This window comes from Thermobia domestica, chromosome 6, assembly GCF_964235325.1.
Source record: "Thermobia domestica chromosome 6, izTheDome1.hap1.1, whole genome shotgun sequence".
NCBI lineage: Eukaryota > Metazoa > Arthropoda > Insecta > Zygentoma > Lepismatidae > Thermobia > Thermobia domestica.
In genome coordinates, this window is record NC_137459.1 from 129,194,409 (window position 1) to 129,213,244 (window position 18,836).

An 18,836-nucleotide genomic window follows, 5' to 3' on the forward strand; every position below is an offset into this window, starting at 1 on the left:
CGTTTTACTTTTCAATTCTTTTATAGTTAATCTACTCTATAATACCTTGTTAACTTAATGGCTATTGTAATTAAAATACGTTACGATAAGAACCTTAATTTTGTTGTTGATCCAGTATAGTGAGTTTAACATGAAACTATATACTTATACAAAACCAATGTGAAAAAATTACGTTGCTTAAGGTCGGCTTCATATTATTATTATTATTATTATTATTATTATTATTATTATTATTATTATTATTATTATTATTATTATTATTATTATTATTATTATTATTATTATTCGTTAATCACACGAAGAATCAGAATTACTTCACAAGCAATGTTACATGCTCATTTATATAGACGGTGTTCTTACTTAATGATTACCTGTCCCAGATATTCAGAGTTAGAGAAAGTTAAGACTGAAAGATGAATAAATAGAATTCCCCAAAGATTTTGACCTTAATAACTTTAAATTCTTCCTCATGCAATGTTATAGTTTTCTTAATGAAGGAATTTTGGAAACGTGTTGATCGATTCATCCAGTACTGGAAACTTAGATAACAGGATTGAAATCGTTTGTATACTAATCGGCTAAGTTCTGAGAATGTCGCCATCGACTTCGGTGGAAGTAAGCGATTTTTAGCTGCCCATCATGGTGTCGTTGGTGTAGTTTATAAACGAAAATGGTACAGAGTTACAGGTCCCGTTTCATTCCAATAGAGGCGCTGTTGTATATTTTAACAACAATGAGAAGTATTGCACGTAGTAATTTAATTGAAGAGTATTGTGATTTAAACATACTTCCATTCAAAAGTTTACTGTTATAGTTGAATTAGAAATTACTGTGTGGTTAACGAAGGCTGGCAACTGACACTTGGACAGAACACGTGATGCATTGGGTACACTTTTGCCAAGAGTTTTGCAACAATAGAGGTAACAGTTTTGCCAACAAACCTGGAGCATTTAACAGTTTATAATTCTACGATTGTAATAATATAACAAGATTATATGAAACATATTATTTTTAATAACAAAAATATAAATACTTGGAAAGTTTAACATCCAACTATTGGTAACAGTGCGGTTAGTGACATTGGTTGCCTAGAAATATTGTGAAAAAATACTACAATGATTGCTGAACAAGCTTCATCTTCGTTTTGTTTACAGCATAAGCGGCTATCTTCCAAGTGACAACTTTCGTTAACCTCACAATAATGCATATAGAAATTAGAAGAGCTTCGTTCGTTGAAACGATGGATTCTTTAGAGAATCGGGGATTTTGCTGCTAATAAATAATTAAAACTGAATTCGGAAAGCAGAAATGCCATAGCAGTCATTTTCATAGCTTTATATTTGTGATATTAAGTGAAACAATTTACGAGGAATGGATAAGAATATGGAAACATCTGGAATAAGAGATGTAGTCATTTCAAACACGATTTGCGTCTGAATGGTAGCTGTCGCTCTGGTCACAACCATATCCTGTGAGGTATACAACCTAGCCAGTCGAACAGATGGGCCAATTACAGTTCAGCGACCGGTTCGTGCAGGTTATCGTGAATCATGTCTGAGCTAACAGAGTTTCAAAGAGGACAAATTGTGGGCACGCGAATAGTGGGAGCTTCCGTGACAAAAGAAACGAAGTGTATCAAGAGGCAGAGTCTCGAAAATCATAACTGGCTACAAGTGTTCTGAGAAAACCGCATGAACGAAGCACCAGACGCATATTGGGTAAGATTGACCCGGCAGAATATCATCATGGCGCCAAAAGTAACAGCTAAGCTGAATACAGTGCTTACAAACCTCTTAGAGTCAAAACAATGAGAACAGAACTCCACAAGCAAGGTATTGCAATTCCCAAACCACTCGTGACTGTTGACTATGCTGCTATACGGAAACAATGGTGCAACGCCCATAAAAACTGGACAATTGAGCAGTGGAAGACTGTCGTCTGGTCGGACGAGTCTTTCTTAACATTGTTTCCAACTGCTGGACGAGTTTACATATGGAGAACGCTAGCACAAGCGTACTATCTGTTACCAAGAGTGAATCATGGTGGTGGTTCAGTGATGATTTGGGCAACCATATCCTGGTATTCTGCTGGATCCATCATCATCCTGCATAGACATATCACTGCCAAGGACTACGTAACCATTTTGAATGACCAGCTGCACCCCATGGTGCAAACATTGATCCCAAATGGTAATGCCATGTTTCAAGATGACAGAGTCCTGTTCATAGAGCTCACATCGTCCAGGACTGGTTTGATGAGCACGAAGATGAAGTGTCAGATCTGTCATGGTATCCACAATCTCCAGATCTCACAAGTAAACCTTACGTTTGGGTGAATCGAGTTGCTGACGGAGACAAATATGAGAAAGTAGTACTAAATGTGGTCAGTATTTCAGTGAAGTTATAGGTGCGAAGCTCCAGGGGTTTAGGAGATACAGCTACCAGAACATTACATGGAAGTACACAATAGTCTTCATACAGTTGGAGGTAAAAGCTCTTTAAGACCTCTTGTAACGACAAAAGATGAATAACAAATATATGGGTACATATTAGGACTAGGGAGAAGTCATATAGTAAGGGTATACCTCACGGCGGCCATCTTGAAATCCGCCATTTTGAATTAAGGTTAAGTTTTTAAAATAGGAATAGGGTCATGTGATACATGATTTAAGACTCGAATTTAATCAGAAGAACAATGGTGACGTTAATTTTGATTTACGGGCAATTGGTAAAAAGTTATAGGGAAATTAAATATTGTTGCAGCATATGTATTAGTCCTTTACCCCACCTTGTAAATTTTGTGTTAATGATAATAATTAAATAAAAAGCAGGTGGATAAATATTAGGTCTATGGTAAGAGTTGCCTTGATGGCGGCCATGTTCAAATCCGCCATTTTTAATCAGACAAAAGTTTTAAACAAAACGCATAACAGTGACACCTTATTAATAGCAAATTTGCCATAAATCCAACGGTATAACCATTTTTGCTTTATCATTATCCAGCACAAAATTAAATGGGAATAGAGTAATGCAATAGATGACTTCGGGCTAGAAGTTAATCAAAAATAGAATGGTGGCGTTACAATGTTAGTTGTTTGATGCTGCACTTGCACGCCATTTCGTTGTTTTTCTTGTATCCTGTTCACATCTATTTCTCGTCTGCTATTTAAAACTTTGTCTGATTCAAAATGGCGGATTTGAACATGGCCGTCATCAAGGCAACTCTTACCATAGACCTAATATTTATCCACCTACTTTTTATTTAATTATTATCATTAACACAAAATTTACAAGGTGGGGTAAAGGACTAATACATATGCTGCAACAATATTTAATTTCCCTATAACTTTTTACCAATTGCCCGTAAATCAAAATTAACGTCACCATTGTTCATCTGATTAAATTTGCGCCTTAAATCATGTATCACATGACCCTATTCCTATTTTAAAAACTTAACCTTAATTCAAAATGGCGGATTTCAAGATGGCCGCCGTCAGATATATCCTTACTATATGACTTCCCCTAGTCCTAATATGTACCCATATATTTGTTATTCACCTTTTGTCGTTACAAGAGGTCTTACAGAACTTTTACCTCCAACTGTATGAAGACTATTCTGTACTTCCATGTGATGTTCTGGTAGCTGTATCTCCTAAACCCCTGGAGCTTCGCACCTATAACTTCACTGAAATACTGACCACATTTAGTACTACTTTCTCATATGTGTCTCCGTCAGCAACTCGATTCACCCAAACGTAAGGTTTACTTGTCAGTATCATTGAACTCTGGTGGTCAGTTTTGGAGACCAAGGTGCGAGTCCCCTACCCACCACCATCATTTTTACAACAACTAACAGCTCTTTGGTGGGAGAATGGTACAACATCACTTTGACGACCATACGCGATCTGTATTTCCCCATTACCCGATCGACTGCAGGCTGTTCTGCGAGCCAAAGGTGGTTCTACTCGCTATTGATAAAAGTAATGGGCAATTTTCAGGTGTTTCCACATTTTTGTTCATTCTCTGTATAAATTTTCCCTGAAACCAATAATATAATTTCGTCTGTATCTGCAAGAAAGAAAAAATGAACATGAAATTAACATGCAAATGGTAAGATTATTGTAAAAAATATTAAAAATGTCACAGTATACAACCTGCAATATTTTTCCCTACTCTTTGATACTCAAATTGAATTAAATAATTCAGTTTAACGTCCCACGATTATGCTTTTTAGGCTAAGAAAGACAACGATTGAGGCAAGTGAATGATGATGGAGAAATTACTGGAATGATAATGTAGGAAGAAACGGGAGTACGCTGAGAAAACCCACGAACACGATATTGTCCGCCACAAACTCACTTAGCCGGGAATTGAACCAGTGATCGCATGCACAAGAGGTAAGCATTCTACCATTGATCCATCGTGCTCCCTTCTTTGATATTCTTTTTCTGTCTCAACTATAGGATCATTTTAAAGAAGCTTGGTTTGCCAAAACTGCTTTATATATTTATTCTATCCGCCTGTCTGTCCGTCCGTCCGGGGGGCAAAAACATCTCAGGAACTACTCAATGGACTACCATCAAATTCGGCCAGACGTAGAGGGTTCCAAGTTAGGAACCAGGTTCTTTGGTGAAAGTGATATTCAACCCGAAAGTGGTAGAAATCAAAATTTTCGATTCTTGTGTTGATTACTATAGAACAGAAACGGTAATACATAGTGAAAATCGGTTTCCTATAATCGATTAAGCATTTCAAGGATACGTGTCATCTCCATCCTTAACTGTCTACCAAATAGAAAGCGATAGAAATCCACTAGAATTTTCGGTTTCAATATTGATCTACATATAGCAAAAAGAATGACAGCGAGAAGCGTGGGAATTCATGTAGTGTTGTAAGAATGGGTACCATCTTCTTTCTTAACTTTTTAGGCAAACCGCAAGTTACAGAAATCAATCACTTCCGGTTTAAACATTCCTTATTATAGAGTAAAATTGTAATACAGGTGAGAAGCAGTTTTCTGCAATCAATTAAGCATCTCATATTCAACCACTATTGTAATCTCAATACTAAAACCAGAAGCGGTAGAAGTATAATATCATTTCCGGTTCCAAAATTAATTGAGTAAATATCTCACCATACAAACCAAACTTCTTCACGTGTACATTGGTACTTGTTTATTTGGTTTTACTAGAGTAGGTCTACTTCCGTTAGTTTTTCTTAAGATACTTGTATACTTGGTAGGAATGTTCATTATGAACATTTTATTCGTATTCCTGTAGACACTAAAATCCACAGAAATGATTTTTGATATTAAGAATTTTAAGTGCAATACACGTAATTTACTTTAATGAAGTATTAATAACTATAGGATATTGTTGCTTAGGGGTGTTCCAAGAACCGGTTTCGGTTCGGTTTGTAGTTTAAACTGAATCAATCGGTTTGGACTTCAAACCGGTCCGATCTGGTTCGGTTTGGGATCGATCCGGTTCACTATGGGAACGGTTCGGTTCGGTACGGTTTGGGATCGGTTCGGTTCAGTATGGGAACGGTTCAGTTCGGTTTTGAAACGGTTCGGTTCGGTTCGGTTTAAGAACTGTTGGACCCTCTTTGAGGACTGTATTCTTCGGTTTCAGTTCAATATTTGAAATCGACAGAAATGCAGTTTGCATTATTAGGAACCGTCCACCCAGACATTATAATAAGGCTGAATGTTATGTTTTTCGGTATAAATTTATTCAGAATAAAATTATTTCGATATTACTGAAACAATTGAGGGGCAGTACTTGTGTGGGTACTTTTACTGATGCTTTCAATTTTAGAATAAAACTCTTAATATTAGTTGGAAGACAACTTTGCGGCATGGGCGGATTTAGGGGATATCATGGTGGTGGGGTGCTGACTGCCACGGGTGCTGACTGCCACAGCCAATTATTGGTGCTGATTGCCACGACTGGCGTTGATTGCTAATATGAAGGTGCTGACCGCCACGATGGCGTGCTGACTGCCACGAGCCTGAGAGAAAGTTGCTAGACGTAACATTACCGGACGCCAAGAAGCATGAAAGAAACTAGATGATCCTTAGGACCGTGTTGTTCAGACCAGCACGTAACAAAGGTAAACAGGTCTCTGTACGTACACTCATGTCCAAAATTATTGTCACATGATTATAAATATGTTGTTCTAGTAATATAATTTGATAACGAATTCGCCCGGTATTTCTTATAATGTTAGTATGTGTATAATCGGCAAAGATAAATATGTGGTAAATTTCATGTCAAAAGAGCAGTAAATAAGAACAATAAAACGAAAAAAAATGTTCATGTCCATTTAGTTACATTTTATTTTACTCATTATGATTTTCGTATTTATAATTCTTTTCCTATGAAATTTATCACAAATATACATTTCCTGATTATACACATAATATAAGTATTAAAAGTACTCTGCAAAATTATCAAATTATATTCTTACAAGAAGACAGTTATAGATATGTGACAATAATTTTGGACATGAGTGTACTTTCAGTTTTCTCAGGGAGCGGTGCGTACAAAATTGGTACGATTTATGTATTCTCACTTGAACTCCCCATGTCAGCATGAACTGTGTATAGTTGTGCAAATTGTTTCGAGCAGCTCTTGAAAGTTCCATCAAAAAATCACTGCTGGCTGTACCTCACAAGGGAAGTTAGGAGAAAGCACTCGCCTGAGAGAAACTAAGCATGCCATTTGAAACCCTAATTCATGCTTATTACAAGAAGCTAATAAAATTCCTGTACGGTTGAGAAGTGTTCGATATATTCAACTTGGAAGTTTATATGAGAAAATGAGGATATACGCATTTATACGCGTTAAGTACAACATAATCAGTAACGAACATTGACATACGAATTGAAAGATACCGGAAGTAACAGAAAAAAAGTGTTTCGCAATAACTAACGGGTTTGTTAGACACAATTAGTCATTACATTGTTCACAATAATCATAGGTTAGAGATGGAAATTGATCACTGTTGTTCTTCTGTTTTATGAAGAAATGACGCAGGCAAAATACTCCCTTGCACCATGAACATTTTATATGTGCAATTGTGTTGCATCCGTCAAGATAACAGTTCGCAGAACCAAAGCAAAAAGCAAATTCGACAAGTGATTCAAAAGTTATAGGCCTATAATTTGTTCGTAACCTGCCTTGCAGAACGCAAACTGAAACAATCCAATGTATCGCGGTGATCGGAAGTGATTCGTATGGACACGAACTTTATTTGATTGTTTCGTTGGTACATTATAACGTCCAGATGAAGAAGATTCATACTATGTACAAATCTCCTGCCATAATCTTTGATTGATCGGAATCAAAACACATCAAATGGTTGCACAAATCATGTGCAATTCTTTGGTATCTTCTCAACCATTAGGTCTTTGCCATCCGTCATGCAACTTGTAATGGACAATTTGTCTGTGAATGGACCCCAGTGATCAAGCAATAGCAAGTTCAAACCATCAGGCTTCGCCATGAGGGAGAATACTTGAAACGTGCATCCACTCATTTTCTCATATAAATTTCCAAGCTGAATATCTCGAACAGTTCTCAAGGCACAGGAGTTTTATTACCTGTTATAATCAGCATGAATTGGTCCTTCAAATGACATGCTTATTTCTCTGCAGGCGAGTGCTTCTCCCAAACTTCCCTTGTCAGCTGGCTTCAGACCATCATATCCATTAAATAATACAATAAAACAATTAATATAATCAATGAAATGTGCAAATTGTACATATAACAGAAAAGACAATCCCTTTATAAACGTCCAAGTGTATGTCGTTCCACTTAGTGAGCAACTTTGTAACTTATAGGATGCCATATAGATTTGCTGTGATGATTACTAAATTAATCCCTACTAAATTAATTAATAATCATAAATTTAGATGAGGGATTTATTCCTCTCTTTTCAAATATAGTTCCTCCCAGGCTCGTGGCAGTCAGCACGCCGTCGTGGCAGTCAGCACCTTCATATTTGCAATCAGCGACAGTCGTGGCAGTCAGCACCAACAATTGGCTGTGGCAGTCAGCACCCGTGGCAGTCAGCACCTATCCATCGTGGTGGGGGGGGGGGCAGTTACTTGAATGGTGGATGCTATTTCAGAAAAAGCTACGTTTAGAATGAAACATTAATCTCATCTTGAAATGACTAGGGGGGCCATGATTTACGCCCTGTATGTGGAATATATCGTTGTGCAATATTATCAGGTAACCAAGAAAATTTGTGCTGTTTTTGAGAAGAGTTACTTTTGTCGCGTTAGTGTGGTCAAATTGATTCTGATGACGTTACACAGTATGGCGCTAAATTCATTGTGAAAAAACAGAGGGGTGATTCCTAAGAGAAAAAAGTTCCAGTACACATAGGGCGAAAAGCGTGTCGTTTACGTGTTATAGGCTGCAGAAAGCGAGGGGAAACAAATTTTAAGAGTTAAATATTGGACAAACTACTGATCGTAGACGTGATGCGGCATGATATCGACAAAGGATCCCCAACCTGCTCTATCTAATTTTGCAGTTTTCAGATTTGTGCAATGGCGGTACAGGGGATTCCCGAAAGGACGTTAAGGATTCCCTGATATTTTATGACGTAAATTGAGTAGACAACAACATGTAAAGGACATTTCACTGCCTGGAAATAATACTACGTGGCAGGTCAATACTCATACACGCAGATAAAAGATGGTGGATGAAGTAAAAATTACTGTGTGTGATTGTATACCTCCTTAAAAAGTACTAGTAAAGTCGTTGTACAAGAATTCATTGGAAACTTTACGTCACTAAAATGTAAAAATACGTACGGCACAAGCCGATAGGTAACAGAAAATAAAGAAATTCCGATTGCTGATCTGCTCATATTAATGATATCACAACGCTTTTGAGAACGCATCTACCTTTACAACTACAGTAATTGAACAAGAATTACAGACAAATAAAGAACGCGTAATAGTAATAATAATAATAATAATAATAATAATAATAATACACATAACTATTTTAGCACATTCGTTTCGATCAGTACATCACACAAATGCGACTACAGTACTCTTTTATCAATCAATGTTCTAAACTGACGAATGTGAAACAAAATAGAACTTCCATTCACGGTATTTGTACGTACTATAACAGGGGCCGATATTTCTGGTTCCAAATCGTATAACGAGACTGCATACAGAAGATAGTTGTAGGAAGCAGGGTATAGAGGGGAGTCTTTGTTTACATGGAAGGAGCATGGTTGTCAGAACGGACACTGCAAAATATGTTCAAAGTTTCGACCTTCCACTTCAATGCAAAGGTTACAAGCTGCGGCAAAGGGACCGACGCTGCGAACACGTTGAAACACTCCTGGCGTTTCCTGAATGCTCCACACTGCAGCAACAATTCGAGCAACCAAATCCTCCTCTGATTGCACAGGCGTCGCGTAGATTAGTTGTTTCGTATGGCCCCAGAAAAAGAAATCGAAGTGATTAAGGTCGGATGAGCGAGGTGGCCAAGATACCGGTCCTTTTCTGACGTCCATTTGTTCGGAAAGGATGCGTTGCGACAATTTCACACCTCCACAGCAAATGTGCTGGAGCACCGGTGTGCATAAACCACATGTTTCGATGAACACCCAGGGGCACAGTCTCTAGTAGTTCAGGCAGAATCTCTCTCAAAAATATCCGATACTCCCACCCGGTCAGGCATTGTGATAGTAGGTACGATCTGATGAGAATTATCAACGATTCGTGCCCACACATTCACAGAACACCGTTCCTGATGGGCACGAAATGACATTCCATATGGGTTTGCCTCAGACCACAAATGTTGAGTGTGAGTGTTCATCACTCCATCATGGGAAAACATAGCTTTATCTGTGAAGAGAATACGAGACATGAAGCAAGATGTATTAGCATGGTTCGCGTAGCCATTGGACAAACTATCGCCTACGTGGATGGCGTGTAATGCATGCACCCTTTGGACATGGAAAGAGTACATCTGATTTTTGTGAAGCATGTTCCAAACCTGCCGATGACGAGTGTTAATTTCAGCAGCTACTACCCGTGTGCTGGTGGACGGTTTTCTCTGATCTCAAGCAATAATTTCCTCCTCAAAAGCCACAGTCCATTCGGTTCTGTTTCGTCCAGCATTGAATCTGTGTGCTTCCAGCAATCCTGTTTCTTGTAATCTTCGATCTAACTGGAGACAGTTGCGTGGTGTGGAATTCTAAGATTAGGAAACTGTTGTCTGTACAGTCGTTGTGCCACACGGCCATTACCGTCCGCTTTCCCGTATGCCAGATCAATGTCTGCCAATTCCTCACGTGTGTACTCCTCCATAATCACAGTCGTTGGCCGTATGGTGATGAAATAAAACGAAATTAAAGTCGGAAATGGTAGATGTTTCTTCGCCATTGTGTTCACTGTCTAGAGTCGAAGATAGCGGGATTGCAACTTAGTGCAACTGTTCTGTCAGAGAATGATATTTGTGCGTACCGATTAGCAAATGTACAAAACCTACAACGTGACGGAGAAGATACCACACCCAGAGCCGTAGCTACGAGGGGGGAGCTGTTAGCAAGAGGGCGCCGAACAAGCAATAAGAAAAAAGAAGTGTTGAAAATGAGTAAACGATGTGGTGCTCCGTAAAAGTATTGGCTATTGGCGCCCTATTAAATCGATATTGTCGGTTTGCAAAGAAATATTTGTTATTTTTTTTTTTATTTTTTTTTATTTTATTTATTTATTTTTTTTTTTTTGCTCGCTACGCTCGCAATCCAAACGTTTCAGTAAGACTCACAACAAGATTTTACTCATTACTTACAGAAAGTTATTATATATTATTTATTGATAACGATGTGATATACAAGGTGCCGAGTATTGACTTATATTGTACGTAGGAGCGTTTTCAAAATCAGAAACCGTAAAATTCTGTAATATGTGTTCCACGTTTTGATGATGATGAGTCTGGTTAGTTAATCACTCTTTTCTTATAATAATAATCACGGCGGTGAGAATGAAAGTATGAAAAATGAGAGAAATGAAGACACACATGCAAGCTGCTATTTGAGCAGGAATATTAAAAGGGAAGGTAAACAAGGGGAATAATAACATTTTCGAATTTGAAGCAGTTGTAGAATAGGGGATTAACAGGTCAGAACTTAACACAACGAATTTAATCTTTTTCAAAGATTAATCACCACCAGTGATTTTTTTACATCACTGACATATGAAATGCTTCTAATTTGAAAGAATTTATTGGGATCATTTCTCCATCAAATACTCGTATTGCCAGGATTTTTTTTTTGTGCATATATTGTATCTAGTTATGATATTTTTATCTATCTACATACATACAAGATATACGAATATTATATATATATATAAACTGCAATGAGTACTTTCAGGCTGATTGCTATTTTATTCTTTTATTATACACAAATCTGCTAACTGGTCGTATGTTACGAGTGAGTTAAAGATTAAATTCAGCTCCATTTGGAAACCGACAGTTCTGAACGGTACGGTACGGTTCGGTTCGGTTTGAGAATGGTTCGGTTCAGTTTGTGAACGGTTCGGTTCGGTTTTGGATCAGTTTGGTTCGGTTCGGTGTGGTTTCGGTCAGAGTTGGCGTGGGTCAATGAAAACTTGACCCACGACCCACTGACCCACCACCCACCGTGATCCACGACCCACTGACCCACCAACCACCGTGACCCACTCTGACCCAACACCCACCATGACCCACTGTGACCCACTCTGACCCACCACTCACCGTGACCCACTCTGATCCACCGTGACCCACCACCCACCATGAACCACTCTCATCCACTGTGACCTATTCTGACTAACCAAAATCCATCGTCATCAACTCTGAACATGATCCACGGCTTCTTCTGTACTGACTAAAGAGTTTACACTTGTAATAAAACAAAACTGTGAAATTTATTGTCACTAATCGGAGTTTGAATTTCTAGTCAATCGCTCAAACACCACTCTGTTAGAATAACGGTGGATCTAACCTTTATCATATAAAATGGTAAAGTGTTTGTCAGTGAAAAAATTGAAACAGTTCGAGGTGGGGGGAAATTAGTGTGTGCCTAAAATATACTTGTACTAAGACAGTATTCTTGCAAGCGTTAATTTCTGAACGCATGCCAAAAGAAACTTCTATTCGCAGGAAAATATCCCTGTACAATATGGAAAAGGTTATGGTTTCTCAGTTCACAGTATTTTTCTCACAAAAAACTTGAAAAATCAGTTTTTCATAGTTTATAAAAGTGATCGGGTACCCTATGTGAGAGCATCTCCATAAAGTACGCTCATAATTGTAATTTGTGTAATCACTAAAACACCACGTTAAATTTAAGTTACAAATATGCATAATTGCAATTATTATGAATATTTATTCAAAGTAGTTTACCTAAAGCATAGAAGAGACTTACTAAAAAATAGGTACAAAGTTCAATAACACAAATAAGCCATTACTAATACAAGCTTACATTTTCTATAACTCGTAATTTTCCACCTTAAAACAAACCTGAAATCGGGTTTATTTCCTGTTGGTAAATTTTTGGCGGTAAATCATCCGCAGCGGAATGATGTCCATCCTTCAGCCAAGAAATAACTAGCTCGTCTACTTTGAGCTTGTCTAGCGGTGCCCATTAACATTGATGAACAACAAGTTAGACAATGTTTGAGCACTTAGTATATTTCTAATATCAGTCATCTGTAAATTCATAAGGGGAAATCCCCGTTCGCTCTCTGTCGTGGAAATTAATAATACTTCTACCCGATTTCTGCAACTCCTGATCGGCAATCTGCTTGTTAGACTTAAGTCTGATAACGATTTTTCTTAGTCAGTTTTGAAATACTCAGCAAGAAGTATCATCTCTCTATCACCATACAACATCTTTTCCATATCGACCATGTCAGTTGGCAATGTCGATTCATGGAGAACAGAAACTTCATCTACCACGCCATCGATAGGGAATATTGTGAATATTAATTAAAGCCTGATAAACTGATGTTTTCTTATTTGTTTATAAAATTATTTTTTGTAATTACACATGAAGGTTTGATGCCATTACCAAGTTCCCTCCCCCGTCTAGAAAGCGAAAGGAAACGAGGTTCCTGGAGTGTTCAGAGGTGAATGGGAGTTTCCCTCCTTCTCGCCATTCAATTATTAAACTGCTGTTTGCCATGTGCCAAATTACGATGAATTTCAATTAAATTATTATAGTATAATTATTTCTTTCTTGAATTGTCGATACTTTTCAGTGAAAAAAGGATGAAATTTGAAAGTTTCAAATCAAGATAAGTAAACTAACATAAAGGGGGAAAAAGAGTAAATTTTTCGGTATTATTATGTGTACAATTCAAACTGAAAATTTCTGTGTAATTAAGCTTGCAGTACAAGTTTTATGCCTATTTTTCTCACAACTTTATGGGTTGATTGCCCTGTGCTGTAAGCGCTGCATATAGTAAACATAAGCTTTAGCAATTATTATAGTAGAAAGCAATGGATATATGAAGCAATGGATATTTTTTGTTTCTGAATTTTTTTTCTTAACTAATATCGATCGTTTTTGTTCATTTTTATAAACCAACTCACTACCAATTTTCTATATATAGAAAGCCCCCCCCCCCCATAAAGGAGAATTTAAAAAAATGCTAGGACACTTTCTGTTTATTTTCAATAAAGAGTCAATACACTGAATTTCAGCTCTGTAAGTTTAACGGCTTGCGAGATACTCTTTTTTTTTCGCAAAAATTCGTATCCTCTCTATCTCCTTAGGATATTATGCATTATAATAAAATCAATATAACATCCCAGTTTGGATTAAGGCTTAACTATATACCAAAAGTAATTTCATTTGACTTTGCAATTTGACGTTGATGATCAGGCACACATAGTTACATTCAATTTTTTATATAATAATTTATATATTACAGTGATTCAAAAATTATTTTTTCCAGTAGTTAGCTCCTCTAAAAACTCACAGATCTCGAAAGCCAAGTGTAGTAAAAGTCCTATTGCTATTATTACAATTAAAAATATCAATATCCAAAAGTCCTGAAGTTCTTTTTTCACTTGGTTAGATATACTCACCTCAGGTAAGTAGACAGAAACAAGTGGAAAAGGAAGGGAAATGAAGGTATTGAAAGTAAAACGAAGACAAATTTATCAGTCTTCAGAATATACTTTCTACAATGCAGTGAGCAGAGAGGGTCGGTAGATCATACTGAGTCGGTGGGTCGCAGTGGGTCATGGTGGGTGGTGGGTCGCAGTGAGTCAGTGGGTCACGGTGGGTGGTGGGTCACAGTGGGTCATGGTGGGTGGTGGGTCGCAGTGGGTCACGGTGGGTGGTGGGTCACAGTGGGTCACATGCTGTTGACCCACGATCCACTGACCCACTCAGAAAACTTGACCCACTTGACCCACTGACCCACTCCATCTCTGGTTTCGGTTAACCGTTCCAAACCAGTTTAAGTGGCAAACCGAAACCGAACCGTTTACGTTTTCAGGAACCGTCCACCCCTATTGTTGCTATGTGCTATTGCCTCAAACGTGTTGATAATACAAATGAAATGGAGTGAAATCTCTCATTTAGGCTAAAGGAGACAGGTGACTAATGAAAGTGGATGAATAAGAAACAATGGAAGAAATCATTATGTGGGAGGAAACAGGAGAACTCCGAGAAAATCCAAAGACACGGTGTTGCCTCTCACAAACTCATATGGTCTGGGATCAAAGCAGGGATCCTTCGCACCATAAGTGAGCTCTCTACCACTGAGCTACCCTTTTGATAAAATTATTAATAATATTTTGACAAATAAATTCATAGACCTCCAATCCAATCCATAAAATGTTGTTGCGTTAATGTTATACTTGTACGGAAAGTCTTCTGAAAATTTTTCTCTGGAGTTATTTTTAATTTCTTAATGGTGGAACCTATATAGAATTTGACAAATAACTTCCGCAATGTAATCGATGAGTTGAATTGATTTTGAGTTTAAAATTCCTTTCAGCAGCGAGGCAATATGAGACGGGGCCTACTGATTAACGTGAAATCCGAGCCGCATGAGCTCCCGCCAGGTATCGAACCCATGTCTCCCTCGCCAAAGGCGCGTACGCTAACCGCTTAGCCATGAAGGAGCCCCGCAATGTAAACGAATCTGAAACATGATATACAGAGCAATACTTTTATCGGCTAGGAAAAGGATTCAAATGTCTTCCCTTGAGCCTATCAGGCGTTGCTTATCCCAACTATATATACGCTTAACATTTCATCAAGTATATTTTCATTTAACAATTTCCATTAACATTTGTGTAGAAATAAAGTTCGCTAGCCTTATTTAAAATATAATATTTGTAGTTGAGTTTCCGTTGCGAAACCTTCTGTTAATGCACATATTTTTCAAAATAAGAAGCAATCTAAAGAATGTAACGGAAGTCACATTTTTATTTGAATATTGATTGTGTTGTATGGTTTATCACAGAAGAAAGACCTTGAATCTCCGTATTTGGTTTTCCTGAAACCCTGCTTTGGAACAAGACGACCGTGAAACATCTCACTAAATCAGTCGCCTCTACAAATAGCCAGGATGAAGTTGCTGGTCCATTCGGCTCGTCAGGTGGTGCTAATAACCAAAAATCATGATCTTTATTTAACGAGAGACTATGTGGATGTTTTAGAAGATCAAGATGGAGTTTCGATTGTTATTGACAAGTAAGTAAATATCTGATAAGGTGTTTGAACTCGATATTCTTAAACGCAGCATTTAAAATGACCAATTTTTCTTCTCAAGCCCGTACCCAGCTCGATTTTATAGAGGTGGCAAAAATTACTAGTGAGGTGAAATGACAGACATTAAGTTACACCATAAAACTGTTTGTTTATACATTATGTATGGAGTATGTGACAGAGCTGTTGATCCTTTAATCTTACGTTCTTGACTCAATATCTTTTAAACAACTGAAAGTTTCAGTGGGGACTGAAGGTTACCGTTAGGGTCCTAAGCCCCACTGGCCAGCCCTCTACAGTTTTTTTCCTACATGTATGTTCGTAGTTAATGTTCTAGTGCATCTAGTTCCACTCCTTTGATGTTTGCTATGATGGATTATGGAGTACTTGCTTATATATATATATATATATATTATTATTATTATTATTATTATTTTGAATCTAACGTCCCACGTTAATGCATCAAGGCTAAGGGAGACGGTGGCGATGAGATGGATGATAATGTTGGAATGACGAAAATGAGGAAAACTAGATAACTCCGAAAGAAACACGAACACGGTGTTTGTCCACCACAAAGCCCACTTGGCGAGAGCTAGGACTGAATAAGGGATCACGTGCCATAGATGAGAGCTCTAGCGCTGACGAGCAAACCGATTTAAGTGTGACATGAAATTATGGACGAGTTTATGCGGAAGCAAAGTGTTTTTGTGTATATACAATTAAACCCATTAGAGGGGGGAGGAACCTCGATCTTAATCGTTCCGAAGATATAGAGCTCAATCCATGCAAAGTGATCGAGAAAAAAGAAAAATTGCCGCTCGATCTTTCCAAGAAAAATCTATTTTTCATGTATGTTTGTCCTATATCAGGGTACTTCAAAACCATAATTAATTATTTTTTACAACATCCCATGGCGCGATTTTAGGCTTTTACGTTATCTTGAATATCTCAGCATGTATTTGTCCTATCAAATTGACAATTGCTGGACGTCTCCAACTCGTGCAGAGCTAAAACTTTGATCTCTTAACATTTTTGACTAAAACCATTTGAAGGGGGTGAAATCAAGGTCTACAGTAGCAACATTTTTGGACATTGAAAACATGTTTGCGAAGAGAAAACAACTGACGTAGAGGTCTGAATTTGTGTGTGCGTGTAGTCCGGGGTCATAAGTTAATACACAAATCTTTACAGGCCTGTAGCTGCTCTTAAGGCCTAAAAAAATCGTAAATTTGGGGAATTACGCCAATTTAGCAAATTTCACTGTCCAATATCTCCAATTGACCTTTATAGAAGAATCTGAAATTTTGGGAATAGTTAGTCCTTTAGTATACCATAACACACAACAAAGCGCGTTATGTGCTTTTGAGCAGAAGGGGGTCAAAGTACTACGTAATGACGTCATACTCTAGGAGGTGTTTTGTTCATAAAATCCTTTTAGAAGATTGAAAACATGTTTGGGAAGAGGAAACAGCTTACGTAGAAATCTGAATTTGTGAGAACATGTAATCCGGGGTCATAAGTTAATACACAAAAATTTACAGACCTTTAGCTGCTCCCAAATGTCTGACAAAAAATCGAAAAGGTGCATTTTGATTTTCCTCGCCTTCTGCTGATAGCGGCTTTCTTCAGCAGTGCTGCTGTGGGTCTGATAAGACAATGTTACAACTAGAGGAAAGAAACGAGCTTGCGAGCCTTGACTGGACTAACTATTCATCCTACTTTATTTTTCTTCACAACAACAAATTTCCAGTAGATTTTATGAACAAAACACCTTCTAGAGTATGATGTCATTACTTAGTACTTCGATCCCCTTCTGCTCAAAAGCACATAACGCGCTTTGTTGTTTGTTATTGTATGCTAAAGGACTAACCGTTCTCAAAATTTCAGATTTTTCTATAAAGGCCCATTGGAGATAATGGACAGTGAAATTTGCTAAATTGGCATAATTCCCCAACTTTACGATTTTTTCAGGCCTTTGGGAGCAGCTACAGGTCTGTAAATTTTTGTGTATTAACTTATATCCCCGGACTATATGCACACACAAATTCAGACCTCTACGCCAGTTATTTCCTCTTCCCAAACATGTTTTCAATGTCCAAAAATGTTGTTACTACAGACCCTGATTCCACCCCCTCCAAGTGGTTTTAAGCAAAAATATCAAGAGAGAAAGTTTTAGCTCTGCACGAGTTGGAGACGTCCAGCAATTTTCAATTTGTTAGGACAAATGCATACTGAGATATTGAAAACAACGTAAATGCAAAAAATCGAAAAAGCGCAAAATGGCGCCAGCCCCTGTGTCGCCATGGGATTATGTAAAAAAAAAAAAAATTGTGGTTTAGAAGTACCCTGATATAGGATAAACATTCATGAACAAATTAGGTTTTTTGGAGATGGTCGAGCGACACATGCTTGATCACTTAGAATGGATTGACTCGTAGAGGAATAAGGGAAACGCTAGTGCTCCGAAATTTTTCGAATTTTTGAATATTTAGCGATAGTACTAGTTAAAGAGATTTCTAACAATTAAAAATTCCTTCATCCACGAAACTGTAGTAATATGTCGCCTTAGACATGTGGGTTACAAAATCGAAAAGTCCATACAAATTTTTAGGAGAAGAGTGTTTTGGAGGGGAAGGGCGAAAATAACTGAGTTCCATTGTTGCCTGAAATAAGCGTGTAAGGTATCAGTGTATAGGTTCCTTGTACGCTGAACCGAATAAAAGCATCATCAGGTAAAATAGAATGAAAAATTTAAAAAATGGTGCCCGTTGAACTTTCCAAATATTTATAATTTCTACAATTATTAACCGATCGGAAAGAAAAATGGCCCGAAAATGTATTTTACCATATAATAGTCGAGAGTGAAGATCGGAACGATCCATCGAGAAAAAAAAATAAACTGACAGCTGTTTAAACTTTCCAAATAATCGTAGTTTCTGCAATTATCTAGATAGGAATCAAAGTTGGAATAAAAGTGTGTTTGCAATACTTTAGGCGATTAGGAACATCAGGATAATTCAACATTACAGTTTCAAACTGGCGGCCGTTTGTAATTAAAAAGATCTTCTCTCTTGCAGCCGAAAT

At 37.6% G+C, this 18,836-nt stretch overlaps 1 protein-coding gene across 3 annotated transcripts in view; it reads left to right on the top strand.

Moving 5' to 3' along the window:
• Window positions 1-15,554: 15,554 nt before the first annotated feature.
• LOC145688202 (putative imidazolonepropionase) overlaps window positions 15,555-18,836 on the top strand; it is a 135,258-nt gene continuing 131,976 nt past the window's right edge. Inside the window, exon 1 of one of the 3 annotated variants that reach the window (XM_081762084.1) lies at window positions 15,555-15,737. In XM_081762084.1, coding sequence (XP_081618210.1) covers window positions 15,613-15,737 — 125 coding nt within the window. In that variant the 5' untranslated portion in view covers window positions 15,555-15,612. The remainder of the gene's footprint in view (window positions 15,738-18,836) is intronic. The other 2 variants (XM_081762085.1, XM_081762083.1) reach the window with 2 other exon arrangements.